Below are 19,342 nucleotides of genomic sequence, written 5' to 3' on the forward strand. Positions count from 1 at the left end.
CGCCTGGCCAGTATCACCTCTTTTAGAGGTCATGTACAATCACATCAAAACTGAAATCACACTTGCTCTTGAACTCTGCAGTTCCATGTGGACACTTTCTGTCGCCTGTGCTGCTGCCCGTGGGCACTGGGAGAGCTGTGTGCAAGGACTCTCAGCACAGTGTTCACCAGAGCCTGGGATGAGAGATGACCCTTATGACCACCAGGAGGGGATGGGGCAAGCTGGTGACAGCACCTCTAGCACAGAAGGCTGAGCAGCTGTTAGAGAGAAGGGGGCAGAGCTCTATGACCTAGGGAGGGAGATCTCCAAATATATTCAGTTACTGAAAAAAATAGCATAAGTATGAACACTATGCTCCTTGTGTAAAAATAAAAGGGTGGGGTGGGAAGAGGATTAAGCAGTAACTACAGGATTCACCGCCCCCCCCCCTTAAAAATAGATCTGAAATAAATATTACAAAATGTCAGCATTTGTAAATTCTGGGTGGTGAGTTCACAGTTACTGTTTCACAATTTTCTGTTTCAAACTTTGTGTTTGAAATACTTTAAAAATTAACAAAATGCATATGGGGAGATATAGAAATGCATTTATTCTGGTAAAGAACAGCTAACACTTTCATAGTGCTCACACGGGCCAGGCACTTTCATGATCCCCGCCCTTATAAAGGAAAAACTGAGGCACAGTATTTCAGTTGAAGCACAGGGCTACAAAGAGGGAGTCAGGATTCGAACCCAGCAAGCTGGCACCAAAGTCTGTGCTCACAACCCCTACACTACACTGAGGGGCCCTAGGCCACACCCAGAAAGTTGGCATCTGGGATGCTGGCAGGCCTGGGATGGAGGGAAGTTCACTTTTTACTGTGTACTTTGTGTCTGTACTATTTGAATCTTTTACGTGTGCATGTTACTATTTTTTTAAATAATGTTTTTAAAGCTGGGAAAGTCCCAGTTACCAAGAAGTAACAGAATCCTGATAGGTGTGGAGCTTAGGGAGGCAGAGGAACTGCTCTAAAACCAGTAGTTTCAACTCCCGGCTGGCCTCCAGGGTTGCAGCAATTCGGAACCTGGGGCGCCATTACTTCCTGTCCAGTCTGCACCCCTCCCCTCCTGTCTTCCGGTATAGACCCCCACCCCCTTGCCGGCAGGTTGGCCATGTGACCCCAGCTGGGATGTCATGATTGGTCCAGCTATGGGCACCAGATCTAAGCCCAGCCAATCAGAATCCTGCCTTGGGCTTTACACTAATGGAAGGTCCTTTTCCTTATGGTTAGTGGACCTAGAAGGCCAACAGCCAGGGCTCCCGGACGAAGCATGTAGTTGAGTACCAGTATCAATCCGAGGGACAAGAGGGAGGGACAAGAACCAGTCTCAGCTGAGTTCACATCCTGGACCCTGTCGTCTCAAAGCCAGTTCCCTCCCTGCCTTCCAACTTGGTTTCATTCACTTTGGATTGAGTTGAGTTCTCACTGACAGAAACCCACAACCCACAACCCAAAACGAGGGCAGCCCATGGCCATGATTAAGCCCTGCACCAGTGGCGAAGGGATCGAGTGGGAACCAGAATCCCAGCTCTGCCCTCTGCGCGGCCTCAAGGGAGTTACGAACTTCTGAGCCTTAGACATGCTCCCTGAGCTGCCACCAAGCTGCCTCATGGGGCTGTCCTAAGGATTAATGTATTAATCCAATCCCAGGCACATCAGTCATTAATAAAATTAACAATATGGTAACAACTAAGCCCACTATCTTTGGAAGTAACTCCTTACTAACTACATTAAACCCAAACTCGAGGCTCTGGAAAAGAGGATGCCAGCTGGGAGCCAAAACGGCAGAAAGGAAGGTAGCTGGAGTTGCTTCTCCCTCTTGTGTCCCTCTAGATTCACTGTATGCTCTCCTCTCTGACCTGGGAACATGCCCATGTGACCCACATCAACAAGCTCCCTCGGCCCCGCGGCTTCCAGCGGCCTCAGTCCATGGATTGAGGCGGGGGCAGGAAAGCAGGGTCGGGATATTAATTTCCCTGGAGGGTCCCCATGACTGGCTGCATCCTTTGAGCAAAGGTCACAGCTCCTTCAGGTGCCCCTCTCACTCCTCCAGCAATCCTCTGTCTGCTAAAGACAACTCCTTCCCCACTCAGGCCCAGGGGTGGGAGTAGCGCTCCACACTGCTAGCCCCAGGGTTCTGCATTCTCATGGGAGGCTCAGCCCACACTTCGTACATATTACCTTTATTAAACTCTGCTCAAATTACCCAATTTGAGTGTGTAATCTGCTTTTCTCTGAGACCCTGGCTAGCTGACTGGTTCTTTCTCAGGTTTCTACAGGCTCTGGCCAGACAAAATCCTTCTCTGTAGAGGATGCTGCCCCAGGGTCCCAACACTGGTCATGGTCCCCTTTTCCCTCCAAGCTTCTGTACCCCAGCAGTTTTCTCCAAAATCCATCAGACCCCCAAACCCGAGAAGGGACCTCTGATGAAAGCATCTGAGCCATCCAGCCCCAGAAGGAGACAAGCAGAGTCACATCTGGGTTCCAGAAGCGTCCAGAGAAGCAAACCACTGATTTCTACACACCAGAAAAGATACCTGAGAGTGTATATTTATAGAAAGATACATAGAAATGGACAGATGGCGTCTATCTATAGATACAGAAAGCGCTGTTAGAGAATCGTGTAGGTACGTATATATCTGCCACATCCTCCCCCACAACCAACAGCACAATTGCCCGGATCTTGGAAAACGACGCTTGTTTAAGTGGTTGGTTCCCTCCCTAGCAGTTTCCAAAATGAGAAGGATGGTCTCAGGGATAGTCCTTAAATATGTGTATGTATCGCTGTAAAGGAGAGAGAAGGAGGAGAAGGAAGAGAAGTGGATTTTCATGTTGTGCATGGCAGAAGAGATGGGACTGCTTTGGGGAAAAGGGCTTGATCCCACTGGAAAAGCATGAAAGACAACTCCAGAAAAGACAGCTAAGGTTTCTAGGTTGGGACATAAAAACACAACAGCAAGACGTTCGCACTCTGCAGTCCACTGAAATCCCTTGTAGCACATTACAATCAGTTAAGGGCAAAATAAAATCAGAATAATACTAAGAGGTAGCAGCTGTTTATCTTCTCGGAGATTTCGAGGGTCTCTGGAAGCTGGGCCAGGTAAGGGTGCTCTCCTGGAAGAGGCTGGGGTGGGGTGGAGTTGGGGCTGAGGGCTCCCGGGCTCTGGGAAGGGTGTGGGCTGATCCACACAGATGCTGCAGCTCCTGAGCCTCCAGGGAGCCTCTGCCCATTACAGGCCACTCCAAACCAGAGTCATTTCCTGGGCTAGTTATGCAGTCCCCACAACATATAAATAAAAGTTTAGTTCTGTGTTTCCATAGATCTTCTACATGAAGGCTAGCTAAATATTAGTGGAGTAACAATAATTATTAATAACAATAATCGTCATAATAACAATAATTAATAGAATAATAATGCCTTGGGGGGTGGGGGGTGGGGTCCTTCATACGGCAGGGTGGGGCCCTGGGGAGGGGCTCTATGTCTGGTAGAAGTGGTGGTAATGGTGGTGATGTTCGTGGTGGTGGTGGTGCTCATGTCTCTGGACCGGCTGCCCGGCCTGGCTCTCATACACCACCACGGCGGGCAGCTCCCGCAGGTGCTCCCGCCCCAGGATGGGGCCGCCCGAGGCCAGCGGTGCCTGTAGGCCCCGGCAGCCCTGCTGGCTCTCCTTGGCTCGGTGCTTGTGCTTCTTGTGCCCAAGGGGGGCTAGGGAGGGGAGGAGGGCTGGGCTGGCGGCCAGGTGGGCGGAGGGGGACACCGCAGGGAAGGCGGGTCCCAGAGGGGGCTTGTTTCTTGCCCCTCTGGCCACGTGGCCCACACCCACGCTCTTGCCCTGGGCCTTGGGGGACCTCACAAAGTGCTTACTCCCGTCCTGGGTGCCCCGGAGCCGTTGCTGGAGCTCCGAGACCTTGGCGATTGGGGTGTCAAGGAAGTGGAAGGAGCCCGGGTCCACGCCTTGGGGCTTTCGGTGTGGGACGTGGATGGCTTCCGGCTCATGGGAGCGAGACCGAGTGGGGTTGGAGGTGCGGGGGGGCAGTTCTGACTTCTGGGCCACGGAAGGGGAGCCTAGGAACCAATTCAACAGACATTTAATGAGCACCTACTGTGTGCTGGGGCTTGTGCTGTACCCCAGACATCACCCCCACCCCCAGTTCTCCAAGACCAGAGCTACCCCCCAACGCCCGACTGCCCCTCACTGCCTTGCAGGAAAACTATCTGAAATGGAACTTTCCCATCTGCTAAGTGGGAAGAACTGGTTCTTTGGTAGGTCTTAAAAAATACTCTCCGAGAGGGAGCCCAGAAAGAGAGATGGCAGCAGAGACCCCAAAAACTGTCCAAGGTCACTGGCGCAAGAAAGAACTCTAAGTATATTGCTAAAAACATACAGAAGTAACTCCTAGAGGAATTAAACATATGAAGAGAAAGGGGAGAAAGGAGTTGTGGGAGTGAAATTGAGCAAGAGGTCAACATATGTCAAGGCTGATAAAGACACAGCAGCACTGTACCTAGGGAAACCGAGGTTCTTGCTGGAAGAAACAGCCAGGAGGGGTCAAAGTGGTTGCCCAGGGAACAGGGCTTGAATGGGCTGGGTTGGGGCACGGAACTGTTGTTTGTCATTGGGTGCTAAGTCCTTAGATACTATTTGATTTTGTTCAATTTCATGCATGTATTACTTTAATTTTGAAACCGTTTTTAATGTCACTTTCTCCAAGAGTCTTTGACCTGTCCCATAATAGCTGTCTTCCTGAAGCCTGGGGTAGCAGTGAACACCACCCGCGTGGCCCGTCCAGCCACGCCCTGTCCTCATCGCCCATCGCAGGGTGCTCGAGTCCCTTACCAGGCCCAAACTGGGATGTGTAGTTTTCTATCCCGGCGAGATCTAAGTAGTGGTTTCTCCTCTCGATGTTCTCATCCACGCAATGGTGGTAGCAGCCAGACTGCTCCAGGCGGCTGTCACCCTGGAACCTACGGCAGGGGAGGAAAGTGAGTGGGGTGACACCGACCACCAGGTGGGGGCAAGTGCATAGGCTACTGGGAAGCCCCCAGAACGAACTCTGGACTGTTCATTCATTTTCTTCTTGGCCTTTGGAGAGGGTGGGGAGGAACAGCCCTCTCTACAAGCTGTGCCTCCATTTGCTTCCCTGCCAATGGAGAGACAGACCACACACCACAGCCCACGGCCGGACCTCCCCGCAGCTTCTGGGAGGAGTGGACGGGAGTTTGCTCTGAACAGGTTCAAAGCAAATGTGAGAGATTATTGGCCAACTTCTAAGAATGCCCCAGTGCCAGGCTTCAAGCTCTATGTGCCCACTGCAGGTAGGTAGCCTAACCCCCGGTCTGGCTCCCCAGGGGGTACGGGCAGCAGAAGCCCCTTAAACTGCTGGAGTTGGGCCTGGCAGACCCCATGACCTGCCCTACAGCCCAGGATGGGCCTCACCAGTGTATGAGTGTGTGTGTGCACACACACGTGTGACTAACACAGTGTGTATGGAGGGGTGGGGAGAAATGCTCCCAGAGGCTTTCTTTTTCCCCTGCAGGGCTCGGGGCTCCCTGGTCCTCTCCTCCAAAGACCTCTTTGATCTGCTGCCATCCTGGCTTCCTTTCCACATAACACAGTACCACCTTCCCCCAGGATCTCTAGCCAGCCTGGGTCCCTCTGATTCTCAGCCCTGTCCCCACACCTGGCTGTGACCCTGCTTGAACTGTTTTTTCTTTCCCCTAAGCAAGTACTAATCCAGCTCTGGTCATTCCCTTACCATTTGCACACTAGAGGTTAACACAGCCTCATGCCTGCCGTGTTACTGTTGTTTATTCAATCCCTTTCTTTAAACAATCTCTCTTTCCTTTCCTCCCTTCCTCCCTTGCAGCTGAAGAAATAACAGGTGAAAATTAACTACAGCCTCATAATTCCTTATCCACCATTCTGAAATCCAAAAAGCCTGAAAACTAAGATTTTTCATAACCCACGTGGCAGCCAGGCCCACCCTAAAGGGATGGGAAGGTGTTTACTGTCTCTGTCTGACTTAGTGTGAATATCCAATCATCTCTCAGCAGAAAGAGCAATGCGTCAGAGCCTGATGCACTGCTGAGAGCACCTTTCCAAAGCCCCAAAAATGCTGGACTCCAGTCCTGTCTGCCCAAGATGTGTTCCATAAAAGGATGTGGACTACATGTAGTTATTTGTTAAGATTTTCGTTTGATTTATGAGTCTGTGCATCAAAAGCGTTGGCTCCCTGAAGAGAACACAGACCAGAACAAAACTTCCTGCTCTGAATCCTTCAGATGCAGGTACACAGCTGGTGTTCAACATATGCTCATGTGCACCATGCCCACATACCTGAGCGGGGCTCGCTGCTTCTTCTCCCAGCTCCGCAGCTCCTCAGTGGGCTTGGTCTCTGCTCGGGGCCTTGTGCTCTGCAGGTCTGAGTCCAGCCCGAGAAGCACAGGAGACACCAGGTAAGCCACCTGCTCCCACCCTCCCCAGGGCTGCCTGGCATGCAGCTGCTTTGCAAGGGCACTGTGGGGGGGTTCCCCGAGCTGGGGCTAAATAAAGGGGTCTCAAGGCTACCTGCCCTGGACGCGTCCCCATCTAGCCTCACCTCCTCCCCTAGACTCCCCCTCCAGCCTCACCTCCTTCTAGCTGGCCTCGAGGCTTGCAGACACCGTGCTGCCCACAACACCAGCCTTTATACCAGCAGCATGGCTCTGCCTATGTGAGGCCTCTCACCCAGAATCCCTTCCCTCCCCTTCCCACCCTTCCTCCTACCCCTTCAAGGACCCATTTGAACCCCACTTGTCCACAAAGCAGCTGCCCCAGAAAGCCCACAGGTTCCCTTCCAGCCCTCCCAGGAAGGCTCTGGTCCTTCCTAAGAGATGGGAGGACGTTGTTTCCCAGGCTCAGCCCTGCAGCCCTCACCGGCCTGATTGACAAGGATGCTCCTCTTGCTCTGGCTGCCCTCGGGAGCCACAGTGAGCTTTACCCGCAGCATCTTGCTGGATGTCGGAGAGTGGTTGACAGAGGAGTCCACCACCTCATAGATGGTGTGCAGCAAGCTGGTGATGTCCTGAATGGGAGGGAAGCAGAGACCCATGTGGGGTTTCAGTCACAGGGCCTTGAAAATAGAAACCAGAGGGCCCGGTGGATACTGCAGGCCTGAACCCCTCTGGCTGCCCCAAAGCAGAGCCTAAGGCAGAAACCTGGATGTCTGAGGTTCATTTGGGAAGAGATCCTAGGAAGCAGAAGTGAGGGGGCAGGGAGAGAGAAGAGGAAAATCCCATAAGAGAAAAGGAAAAGAACAGGTTACAGCCAGGGGCAACTGGGGCTCAGTCACACTGGGGCCCTGGAGGGAGAGTGTGGAGCCCACCTTGGAACAGCCTCATGGAGATAGATGGAGAGTTTAGAAATGGACTGTCATTCTTCACTGCCTGAGAGCTCCCCAAGGATGCTACATTCCCTGTACTTTGAATTTTTGTTTGTTTGTTTGAGATGGGGTCTCAGTCTGTCACCCAGGCTGGAGCGCAGGGGTGTGAGCATGGCTCACTGCAGCCTTGAACTCCCAGTCTCAAGCGATCCTCCGACCTCAGTCTCCCTAAGTGCTGGGATTACAGATATGAGCCATGAGCCACTGTGCCCCACCCTCCCTTGTGCTTTTGGGCTTCCCTGCAAGGGTCAAGCCAGCTCCCTGTACCTGAGAAAGTTCTTACAGTGGGCACCGTCCACCATGGTAGCAGGTGAACTTCGAGGTGGGCCCAGGGAAAATGGGGTGGGGGCTTCAAGAGCATCTGCTTCGGGTTTGAAATGAAAACTGGAAAGGGAGACGTGTCCCCGCTATGGACTGAATTGTGGCTCCCCACTCACTTGCAAATCCACAGGTTGAAGCCCTAACCCCCAATGTGATTGTATCTGGAGTAAGGAGATAACTAAGGTTAAACGAGGTCATGAAGGCAGGACCATGATAGGAGATCAGGGCCCTTAGAAGAAGAGGAGAGCTAGGGATATGGCTCACACCTGGAAGCCCAGCACTTTGGGAGGCCGAAGTGGGAGGATCACTTCAGCCCAGAAGTTCAAGACCAGCCTAGGCAACATAACATTCTCTACCAAAAATTAAAAAAAAAAAAAAAAAAAAAGCCATGTGTGGTGGTGCACACCTGTAGTCCCAGCTACTTGGGAGGCTGAGGTGGGAGGATCACTTGAGTCTAGGAGTTTGAGGCTGTAGTGAGCCATGAGCACACCACTGCACTCCAGCCTGAGCAACAGTGCAAGATCCCATCTCTTTTTAGGAAAAAAGGAAGAGACACCAGAAGAGGTCTGTCCACCACGTGAGGACACAGTGAGAAGATGGCCATCTGCAAGCCAGGAAGTGAGCCCTCACCAGGAACTGAAGTAGGTGGCACCTTGGTCTTGGACTTCCAGCCTCCAGAACTGTGAGGAATAAATTTCTGCTAAGCCACCCAGTCTGTAGTACTTTGTTATGGCAGCTTGAGCTGGCTGAGACCATCCCTACAAGATAAACTAATCTGTGAGAACTTGACCAAATCTCATCTCTCTGAGCCTCAGGTATCCCTCAACCAGAACGAGGTGTCCACACAATGTTCCCTGGGTGTCTCAAAACCCTTCTGATTGGGGCTGGAGGGCACAGATTCCCCTCACTAGGCCTTTTCTGTCTGGGTATCTGCTGCGGTCACTTGTCTGGTGTTGGGGTAGGGGACAACGTCCTGCTTTAATTGGCATTGGAAACCTCTGGAGAAGACATTTTTTTCTCTATGAAGCAGACCCATCTGTGGCCAGTTACCTGCCCAGCAATCCTTCACCTCCTGCCTGTTAAGTCCCGCAGGCTGAAGCAGCTGAGGCAACCCCAGCGCAGCCCCAGCGAGGCAGGCATGTAGGTGGGTGGCCCAGAGTAGTGGGGGCCGTCAGAGGCGCTGACCCTGTCCTGGGAGGCGTGGTGGCTCAGCTCAGTTGACTTGTCCTCTGACAATGAAGGTGGGAGGGGGTCACCCAGAAAAGCCAGAAATCCAGGATCTTCTGTTAAATCTTCAGAATCACTGATACTGACAACTGATTTTTAACAAAACCCTTTGGGGGACCAGACCAGAACATCTGGGGGCCAGATTGAAATTGTGGGGGCCACAAGTTTGAGACCCAGGCTCCAGGCACTCCCTAGCTGGCTTGCTCAGTGACCCCACCTCTTCCGATGAGGCCCACAGAGGGCTCTCCCTGCTCCTCCTGTCCTTCCCTCTGGCTTCTTCATAAGCACCTGTTTGCTCACTCTCTCTATCTTGGGCAGCCCATGAAGGAGGCTTCGTCATACAGATGAGGCGGCTGAGGGACACTCACTTCATCCCCCAGACTTCTGATACCTTAGAGGACCTGGGGCCCTGGTGTGTAATCAGGGTGGAGGTGGTCCCAGCAGACCGAGGGTCTCAGAGCCTATGTGCTCTGGCAATTCTAGCTTGAAAATCAACCTCACTGACTACACAGGGCCAGACACGCAGGAATCAGTGTGCTATTTCCTGCATGAACGAACGCCTGAAGGAGGAGCAGGTCTTCTTTCTGATTGGAAAGCTGGCCCACACCCCAGCTCTGGGCTGCAGATGCTGTGAGGTGGGAGCCCATCCGCCCTGGCACTCAGAAGGCGTGGAAGGGAATCGTATTTACAGCCAAATTTGAGGAGTGGCGTCAGGGCTAAAAATAGACCAGGGAAACACCAGACCAGTCCTGTCCTCCCTCCACTCAAAACCACTCCCTGGCTCCTCGGTGGGAGGAAGACATGACCCAGTGAACACTTTCTCCAGGGCCAGGCTGGGCCACCTTCCTTGGAAACCCTCTCTCCCTTCCTCTCATTACCAAGGCAGTGAAGGACAATGCAGGTTGAAGCTGTCATCAATCATCCTGCTACTGCCAAGGGGAGAGTCTGCCTCACAAGAAGGGAAATAAAGCTGAGGAACAGAGGAAATAGACCGAGGAAACAGAGCAGTGATGAAAACCTTGTTCTGAAGCCACCGAGCCTCTGTGTCAAGCCATCCATGAAGTCAGACCCTGGACCAAATTTCAGTTACATGAGCCAATGTATTGTATTCCTTTTTTTTTTTTTTTTTAAATACAGCAGTTGGAGCATGTATTCTGTCACTTACATGTCAAAGAGTCCTGGGTACTTAAAAGTCACTACTTCCTCCTCCAACCTGTTGGAACAGCTCCTAAACCACAGCCTGAGGAGGAGGTGACCTTGTTAACCCAGAACTCACATCTGGCAGCATAAAGGTGAACTTCTCCTGCACTATCCACAGAGCTCCTGCGAGATCTGGAGGAGCATCCCAGAGCTGCTGGCAAGTGGGAAGAGAGGACACTGAGGGGCAGTGCCTGGGCTGAGAGCAGGGGAGCTGCCCTCCCTCCCCGTCCTCTCTTCCCACTTGCCAGCAGCTCTGGGATGCTCCTCCAGATCTCGCAGGAGCTCCCAGCAACTCTCCAGCTATTACAGCTTTCCCTGAGGGGCAGGACCGATGCAGGGGTGAGAAGTGGCAGTGGCGGGGTGAGGCCAGGCAGGTGCACTCACCTCTCGGGTGACCTTGCCGTTGTTGTCAAAGTCGTACAGGGTGAAGGTCCACTCCTGCCGGCTGTCCTCCTCCACGGACACATCGCACTGGAGCTCCTGGATGCAGAGAGATGGGTGGGGCTGGTCCCCTATCTGTGGCAACACTGACTGGGTGGCGGAAGCCTGGGCCTAGAAGCCAGGCCAAGGGGCGGCCACCTGTCCTCTGCCCTCCCCAGACCTTGAGTGGACAGGGAGCACCTTGGCCAAGACAGAACTGGCCCAGGAGGGTAGCCAGAGCCCGGGCAGAGGAGGTTTGGCCTAGGGAGGGATGCCTGCAGGGGTGCCTGGTGGTCTGTGGGTCTTGAAAGACAAAGGAAACACAGGGGGTCTGAGAAGAGGCGCTGTGGTCTCAGAAAAGCTGAACTTGGACCAAGGGCAAAAAGCAACTAGAAGGCAAGGGAGCATCAACTTGGGAGCCCCAGCAGCATGCCAGGGTAGGACAGCATGAGCATGAGGAGCTCGGGTGTCAGTCAGCCCCAGGCCCCAGCCCCTGCAGGGCCCTCCACAGCTGTGTGACCCTGGGCATGTCACTGCCCTGTGCTGTGCCTCAGTTTCTCTTTGTATACATTATGGAAAATGATAGCCTGTCTCCCACGAAGTTGCTGGGAAGATTAAATGCCCCACCCACATGCCCTCAGCCCAGTTGTTTCCCTGAACCTGTGGTGGGGACAGTTTCCAACCTCCCGCTTCATGTACGCTTTTCTGTCTCAGGGCAGCCCTGAAGAGCCCGGGAAAGAATGCGCAGAGGCGATGGAACAAGGGAGGGACAGGAGGCAGTGGAAATGCCAGGCTTCCTCACCCCTCCCTGGGACAAATCTGAGCGCATGCTACATGGCTCCTAGGAGGCTCTCCAGCAGGCAGAGCCCACAGATGAACCCAGATTTCCCTGGCTTCCCTCCTTTCTCGCACCTGTGCTCCAGGATCGCCTCCCCTACACACTGCCTGCTCCCAGTGCCATGTGGCCAGGTCTGCTTAGGGGAACTGGAAACAGGAAGTAGAGGGTAAATGCTGGTGTCGTTTACACCTGTGCTTGGAGCACTGTCTGGCACACAGAAAAGCTCAATCAATGGTAGTAGCTGTTACTTTTGCTGTAATGATTAACATACTATTTCATTGAAATAATTATTTCAATCAATAATCAATGAAACAATCATTTCATTACTATCATTTTCAGCAACCTGAAGTGTCTGACCCTAGGGAATAAGAGCCGCGAAGTGGTGAGCTGGTCACCGGAGGGCTGTGTGCAGAGGCTGGCTGAGTGCCAGACGAACAGTTCTAGGAAGCATGCTGTTCAGCAGGAAAGGGCTCCACAAACAGCCTTTCAGATCCATAAGATTCTATGGAAACAAGACCATTTTGTTCCATGGCATGCCAAACTCCACCTCTCCTTCCACCATCAAGAAGGTGGCATCTGGCTGGCCTGGCAGGAGGAAGGCTCAGCTCCCCAGAGAGGGGAAGGCACCTGTCTGCGAACACTAGGGGAGTGAGCCCCAGCATGGCGTCCTGGCCCTGGCTGCTGCAGCACTAAGCCATTTCCCTCCAGCAATTCTTAGGCGCCCACGCTGAGTTCAAAGCCAACCTTGCTTCAGCCATGCCCATCTGACACCTGCCAAGGGCTCTCATTGCTGCCCGAGGCACTGTTTCATGTGGCATGACACACGAGCCTACATACCTACCCCTACACACACACACACACACACACACACACATGCATACCCCTAAACATGTACCTATACACACGCACACCTACACAGGTACACCCCTATATGTGTACACCCTACACACACATACCTGTGTACACACACACACACACACACACACACACACACACACACACACCATTTACCTGTTTCTAAGACAGCTTGGGTCTGAGCTTCAGAAACATGAGTTGAGTAACTCTGGCCACTTGCCCCACCTGTCACATGTGTGTCTCCTAGGCCTCTCCCACACCCCATCTGGGCTTCTCAGGTGAGTCCTGCCTGTGGACCACAGCTCAGTCCTGAGCCTGCCCCTCCAGAAGCAAGCACATTTGGGCTTCCAGGGCAGCAGGATGCCTGGGCCCGGTCTTCCTTCTGCCACTGAGTTTAGCCCTGGGCTTTGCCAAGCTCCCTAAAAGACCTTACAAGGACCCAGGTGGGCTTAGGGTGGGGCTGGGCTCCAGGAAGAAGCTGGCAGCCCTAATTCCTACGAGACACTACCTGTCCTCCTCAGGCGAGCCTTCAGGCCTCTCGGAGGCTGGAGTGCTGGTGTGCTGTGTGGGGAGAGCAAGCTGTGTGGTGTGGCCTGTGCAGGATGGTGGGGCATGGCAGGGAGACGACACTGGAAAGGGGGTAAGATCGGTCACCAGGGACCCTGCACACAGGGCGTCTCCTCCATGTCCCACCATCCAGCACAGGCCACACAACGCGGCTTATTCTCCCCACACAGCATGCTGGCACTTCAACCTCCAGGCCCTTGCTCCTGCAGCTCCCTCTGCCTGAAAGACGCTTCTCACCCCAAAGGCTCCCCTGTGCACCCCTCTCCCAACTCCTACCCCTATGCTCAGAGCCTCACCCACCTCCCCAGTCTCCACCACCAGCTGCTGTTCCCTCCTCCAGGCACGGCACAGAGCCTGGAAATGCCAAGTGTCTGTTACTCACACCCCTCAGCCTGACCCCCACCCCGGGCTCCCAGATCTCATCTCATCACTGACTGTGCAGCCACTGGGTCTGGGGCACTCAACGGTCCCCTGGTCACACTGTGCACTCCTTGACGGCAGGAACCACACCCAGTCTAAGCTGGGTCCCCTGGCAATTAGCCGGTGCCAATCAGCATTCGTTAGAAAGAGGGACACCCTCTTAAGCACTTTAGACCTTTAGGCGCATGAACTCATGATGCTGACAACAGCCCAATGCAACCAGACATCACCACTGTCCCCACCTTACAGGCGAGGCATGTGAGGCCACTGAGACTTTAGGGAACTTGCCCCAAAGTCACACAGCCACTAAGTGTATAGCCAGGATTTGAACCCAGGCCTGCTGACTCTAGAGCTATGCCCTGGTGGTCTCCGGAAGGCAAACAGAGGGAAGGAGGGAGGGAGCAAGGAGGGCGGAGCAGTGGGGAAGCTCCATGCAGCAGGCCTGGGCCTGGCTCTCAGCACTGGGCACTGTGCTGGGTGCACAGGGGCATGCTACACTATCAGGCGGTGGGGAACAGACCATGCAGCCACTGGGTCTGGGGCACTCAAGTGTCCCCTTCTCACCCCAAAGGCCCTTCTCTTCCCAAAGGCTCTCCTGTGCACCCCTCTCCCAACTCCTACCCCTACGCTCAGAGCCTCACCAACCTCCGCCCACAGCCTCTGCTCCCCCCTCCAGGCACCGCACAGAGCCACAGAGAGGCACATCCCTGGTGTTGCCCACATGGGGAAACTGAGGCCCAGAGAGCATCAGGGACCTGCCTGTGCCTCCTGCTCGTCCATTCCACCTGAGAGCCCCCGCAGGCACCACAATAACAGCCTCAAGAGTTGGAAGGGAAGGTTTCACCAAGCAAACTGAGGTCCAGAGAGGTGACAGCAGCAGCAGGGTCAGAGTCCTGCCTCCCTCGTCTACTCTCATGCCTTCTTCCAGGCTGCTGGGCACACCCCGCATGGAGGGGCTGGGACCGGGCTGAGCGGGTGGGCAGTGGTGAGTCCCTGGGGTCTGCCCTGAGCCAGGACAGCCCCAGATGTGGCAGGAAGAACCTCCCACAGAGGGTGCTGTTCATGCAGAGGAAGGGCCGTCCTGTCTGGAAGGGCCTCAGCTTCCCTCCTCCCAAAGCACAAAGTTGAGAAAACCCATCTCATCTCCCCAGGACCCAGCACTAAAAGGAAACTTACTTCAAACTTCAGCTGCTTCTTGGAGCCTGGGCAGGTTTCGCTTACTCTCTCCATCTTCTTCTCATCTCCGCTGCCCAGCCCGTCGGTCTTCTCAGGAGGCAGGGCCACTGTCAGGGAGGGAGGCGAGGGAGCATGAGGAGCAAGGTCCAGACGCAGGGCGGCTGCACTCACTGCACCTTCGTCTTCCAGGCCTGGCCTGGACATTCTCACCAGTGGGCTGGGCCCACTCCTGCCCTGCCCATTTGCTGGGGTCAACATCACACTACTCTGGCACCTGGTACTGCCCGGGGAGACCCCCTGCCAAGCATGGTACGCCCATTTGCACTGTCGGGGGCCCCCTCAGGCCCCTACCAGCCTGTGACTTCTGCCCTGTGGAGGCACACAGCCACCCAGAGCAGTGTCAGGCCAGAGGGCAGATGGATGAGAGTGGAGGGGTGCTTCTGGGGCCTGGCGAGGGAGCTTAGGAACCATGGCCGTTTTCTGCAGTCCTACTGCCTTACGTGCTGACATTTTGGCCTCCTCAAAGGTGCTACCACCTGGGCATAGCCTACAACACCTTGGTGGATGGCCAGGAGGAGTGCCAGAAACAGAGTTCAACTGGGTTGGCACTCGTCCACATATATGTATGCACAAGCACACATGCACACACATACACACGTATGCACATGCACACGTGCACATATATGTACACTCATGCATCACACCTGCTCGCACACATATGCACACTCACACATGCACACACACTCGCACATACACAAAAGGCATCTTCAGGGAGCACACTCATCCTGAACCTTGCATTTGGCCTCTGCTCACCTCAGGTTTTCCCTTCTCTGCCAAAGGTCACGACCCTGTGTGTGGCCTGCCAGGAGCTGTGGGAGGGTGAGTGTGAAATCCCAGGACCTACTGACACTATTTTCCTGAGGAAGCCAGCTCAGGATAGCACCATCCTCCTTGACCTAGGACCCAGGCTACAAAGTGCCATCAATTCTTGGAATGTCCCATAAGCCTCCTTTAGTCCCTTCTGCCATTTTGTCTCTGTCTGATAGCGGGGCTGGGGTTTGCCGGAGACATCTTTTCCAGGCCACACTCACCGCTCCTCTCATCTGATTCCCTCTGTTGCCCTGGGGTAGTAAATTTGTTGTCCTGTTTTAAAGGTGAAGAAACAGCCTGGCTCCTACTCCGGGAAGGGAGCCTGGTCCCTCTACCCTGACCCAAATGTGGCCAAGGGGGTTATGTGAGGAGCTGAGACTCCCCAGTCAGAAAGGAAGGCAAAGCAGGACTTTCTTGGGAAGTTAGCAGCCTGGAGAAATGAGGCTGCTGGGCCAGGCAACTAGATGGGGGCTTTGTGCCTCTCTGATCCCACACTCCTACCACACACACCCCAGCTATGCAAGCAAGGACCTAAGCACAGTCCCTGGGCCAGGCACAGTGGGGATGCCCCCAGTGGGCCTGGGCCCCTGCTCTCCTGCTCTGCTCGGTCCTGCGGGCTGGGAGCTCTGTCCTCTGCAGTTAACTAAGGCACTTCCCCTTGGCGCCACTGTACGTAAAGATGAGACAGCAATGACTAAGCACTTGCTGTTTACTAACTCCATCCTCACGAAGCCCTGTGAGGCAGTTATTATGATTAGCTCCATTTTCCAGATGGGAAAACTGAAGCATGGAGAGGATAAGTGCCTTGCTAGTAAATGACAGAGCTGGGATTTGAACCCAGGCAGCCTGAATCATGCTCACAGTCATGATCATGCTCACAGTCCTAGGCTGCCCCTCCCTGCCTTTCATTGCTCAATTCAGGAGACTCGGTGCTTCTCTCGGCCTGCCTCTCTCTGTCTAATGGAGGCCGGCCAGCCAGGGTAGTGGTTATCTCCACCTGGATTCTGTTCTCTGGCACTGTGTGACCCTGGGTGGGTCACATACCTTCTTTAGACGTCTCAATTCCCCAGTTGTAAAATGAGGAAGCTACCAATCCCTTCCCCAGAGGATTCTTGTGTGGATGCAACAAGCTCTGATCACAACGGGCTAAGACCTCCAGCGCACTAGGTCTGGCCATGAGTAGTAACAGTCAGGGAACCGATGACCCCACCCCACTGACTCCTGGGAACAGGACAGTTAGCAGCTAAGTTTGCTCAAAACAGAGGCTTCAGGAATGCAAATGGACACAAAAGCATTACATCAAATACACACAGCCTGTGCAGGCAGCTTTGGACAAGGCCCTTGACTGCTCTGGACCTCAGTCCCCTGGTCTGTAAAATGGGAACACGACGGCCTCACCTTCACAGGGCTATTGGGAAAGGGCAATGAGGAAAGAGCTTACAGAGCACAGTGGCCGGCACTCAGTAGGTGCTCGATAAATGCTGGCTTTGCCAAGGATGTAGACAGGCTGTGGTCCCAGCTGACAGCCCAGATCCCAACGATCCCGCTTGACCCCAAGCTGCCCCACTGGAGAAACCAGAGTAATATCACGGCCTGCAGCATCCTCTACTCACCCCTCCCAGGCAGGGGGAAGGAAGAGAAAGAAAAAGAAGAAAGAAAAACAAAGCCCAGCTCCATCTTCAAAGCTGCTGCCTCTCTCTGCAGAGGTCCTGGCTGGAGATGCAAGCTGGCCAGGCTTGTCGAAACCAAACTTCAAGTTCAAAGGGAAGTTATCAGAAAACCACCTTCAGGTTCAATGTTGCCTTTCATGTTCCACTTGATAAAATCCAAAGAAAAGGAACCTCTGTCCCTGCTCTCTCCTCCTCTGGAGCACTCTTCCCCCACCATGCACGGACAGCCTGTCTTCCCTCAGGACCTCCCCTCTTCCTTCCTTTCTCCTCACCTGAAGGGGCTTGAAAACATCCTCCTCGACCCCTCATACGTCTTCCCCAAAGACTATGGTGGTCCGGATTGTCCTCTCTTCACCAGTGGCTCCCTCATCCCATTCCAGCTCAGAAAGTCACCCAGACATCCACAGGTCAGCTGAACCCACCAGGGGCCCCTCCCAGCATGGGGCCTGTGATCCATCTTGCCCTGGGGCTGTGAGGGTCAGGAACAAGGACGGTCAGCACTCTATCTCCACCAAAGAAGGTCATTCACCCTCCTATTGTCCCCTGCCCAGTAGCCAGAAGAGGTGGCAGAGAACTGGCCATGCAGATCCCAATGCCAGGGGCAGGGGCCAGGCCTCATCCACATATGAGCCCTCTGAAACTAAACTAAGTCAAGCCACCAAGGCCCCCAGTCAGTCCTGTGCAGAAGAAACCATCCTCCACCCATCAGTGAGAGCAGGCTCATGGGAGGCAGAAGAGGGGGACTGGTGCTCGCTGCAGGCTGCCCAGGTCATGCCAAGGGGGATTGCAATGATGTATTTCTGTTGAGATCAGCTTTGGCACCAGAGTCTGAGTCCATTCTCTGCCTCTGATTCTGGTTTAGCCCAGCCATTTTTCCCCTTGGGAAATTATCTTTTGGGGGCCTAATTTCAGGGAGTGCTGATCATGCTGATCACTCTTCAACTGAAAGTCTGAGGAACTGCAGGAGACACTGCTCATTTGGAAGAAAAAAGGAAAGCAGAGGACCAGGTGGGAAAAAAGGCCTTTCACTTGCCTAAGAAGTACTTTTGGGTGACTTAGGGCAGGAAGTGGCAAAGTACATTTGCTGAGCCAAACCTGGCCCACCTCCTGTTTCTGTAAATAAAGTTTTATTGGGACACGGCCATGCTTATTTGCATCGTCCATGGCTTCTTTCACTCTATGACAGCAGAGTTGAACTGTTGCAACAGAGCTCACAAAGTCTGAAATACGTACTATCTGGCCCTTCAGGAAAAAGTCTGTGGATTGATTGCTGCTTTAGATGTGTGCTACCCTCCACTTCCAAGCACAGGATATGTGCTTGAGGAGCAGGGTACAGACAATTCCACCTATAACTTGCCTGCTTGGTTGGAAACCCTTGTGCAGTACACAACCTGCCCAACCATACAGTGGCCATGGAAGAAAGAAAATGTCAACTCTGCTTTCTTAAAGCCTATTGTCAGCTCATATGAATCTGGGGGAGTGGTACTGGTTTGAGGAGCTCCTTCTCTTTGGAAGCTGCTCCCTGTCCCTCCTCACACCACAGCCACGAGGAGTCGGCTTGCTGTGTTTACCAAATGACGGTTCTCTCCCCATTAGCTCCCAGCCTGGCAGCTCTCCACCCTCAGCAACTGCCAGATTAAATGCATTACTTGACCATCTTCACCCGGCTCCCTTTGATGTTCCCTTCTCAAGCTTCAAAATACCTTTTGGAGGGAGATCAGACAGCATTAAACAGAATTACTAATTAATTAAGCAAAGTTAAATTTTAAACACTGTTTGTTGTGTTAGCCAAAAGCCTGAACAGAACAGACTTTTTTCCTCTGCTGAGATCAAAGACAGTCTCTTCCCTCTCCCCTCCCCCAGTTTAAAAAAAAGGGAGGGGTGGAGAGGAAGAGAGAGCGAAAGACAGTGAGGAAATACCTGAATGGTGACAACTTTGATTGTGGGTCTAGACACCCCTCCCGACTCCTCATGGGCCCAGTGGGAGGCTCCTTGGGGATCGCATGCTGTGAGAGCCACAGTCACTCGGGACTGTTTACCCTGGCAAATGGCAGTGACCCAGGGAGCAGGATGGCACGGCCCACCCGGCCCAAGCTGCTGACAGCTGGCGCCACCCAAACAGCATGAGAAGAAGGCCTGTGAAATAAAACAGACCCACCCTCCTCACAGTCTGGCAGGGTGAGCTCCTCAGGGCTCTTCCCCTTGGTCCGGGGTCACTTGGGGTCACTAGGAGACCAGCTCCAAGAAGCAGGCTGTGCGCTGTACATCCCCAGGTGGTGCCACTCACATGACTGATACCCTAGATACGTGTATTGC

At 53.7% G+C, this 19,342-nt stretch overlaps 1 protein-coding gene across 1 annotated transcript in view; it reads right to left on the bottom strand.

Annotated features, from left to right (window-relative positions):
- Positions 1–564: 564 nt before the first annotated feature.
- The window catches only part of NKD1 (naked cuticle homolog 1 (Drosophila)), an 85,794-nt gene continuing 67,016 nt past the window's right edge, over positions 565–19,342 (bottom strand). The window contains exons 6-11 of the mRNA XM_011946630.1: positions 14,487–14,593; positions 10,595–10,690; positions 6,958–7,105; positions 6,379–6,463; positions 4,879–5,006; positions 565–4,106 (exon numbers count right to left, since the gene is read on the bottom strand). Of these exons, the coding sequence (XP_011802020.1) occupies positions 3,517–4,106; positions 4,879–5,006; positions 6,379–6,463; positions 6,958–7,105; positions 10,595–10,690; positions 14,487–14,593 (1,154 nt within the window). The 3' untranslated portion in view covers positions 565–3,516. The remainder of the gene's footprint in view (positions 4,107–4,878; positions 5,007–6,378; positions 6,464–6,957; positions 7,106–10,594; positions 10,691–14,486; positions 14,594–19,342) is intronic.

This window comes from Colobus angolensis, unplaced genomic scaffold (assembly GCF_000951035.1).
Source record: "Colobus angolensis palliatus isolate OR3802 unplaced genomic scaffold, Cang.pa_1.0 Scaffold251, whole genome shotgun sequence".
NCBI lineage: Eukaryota > Metazoa > Chordata > Mammalia > Primates > Cercopithecidae > Colobus > Colobus angolensis.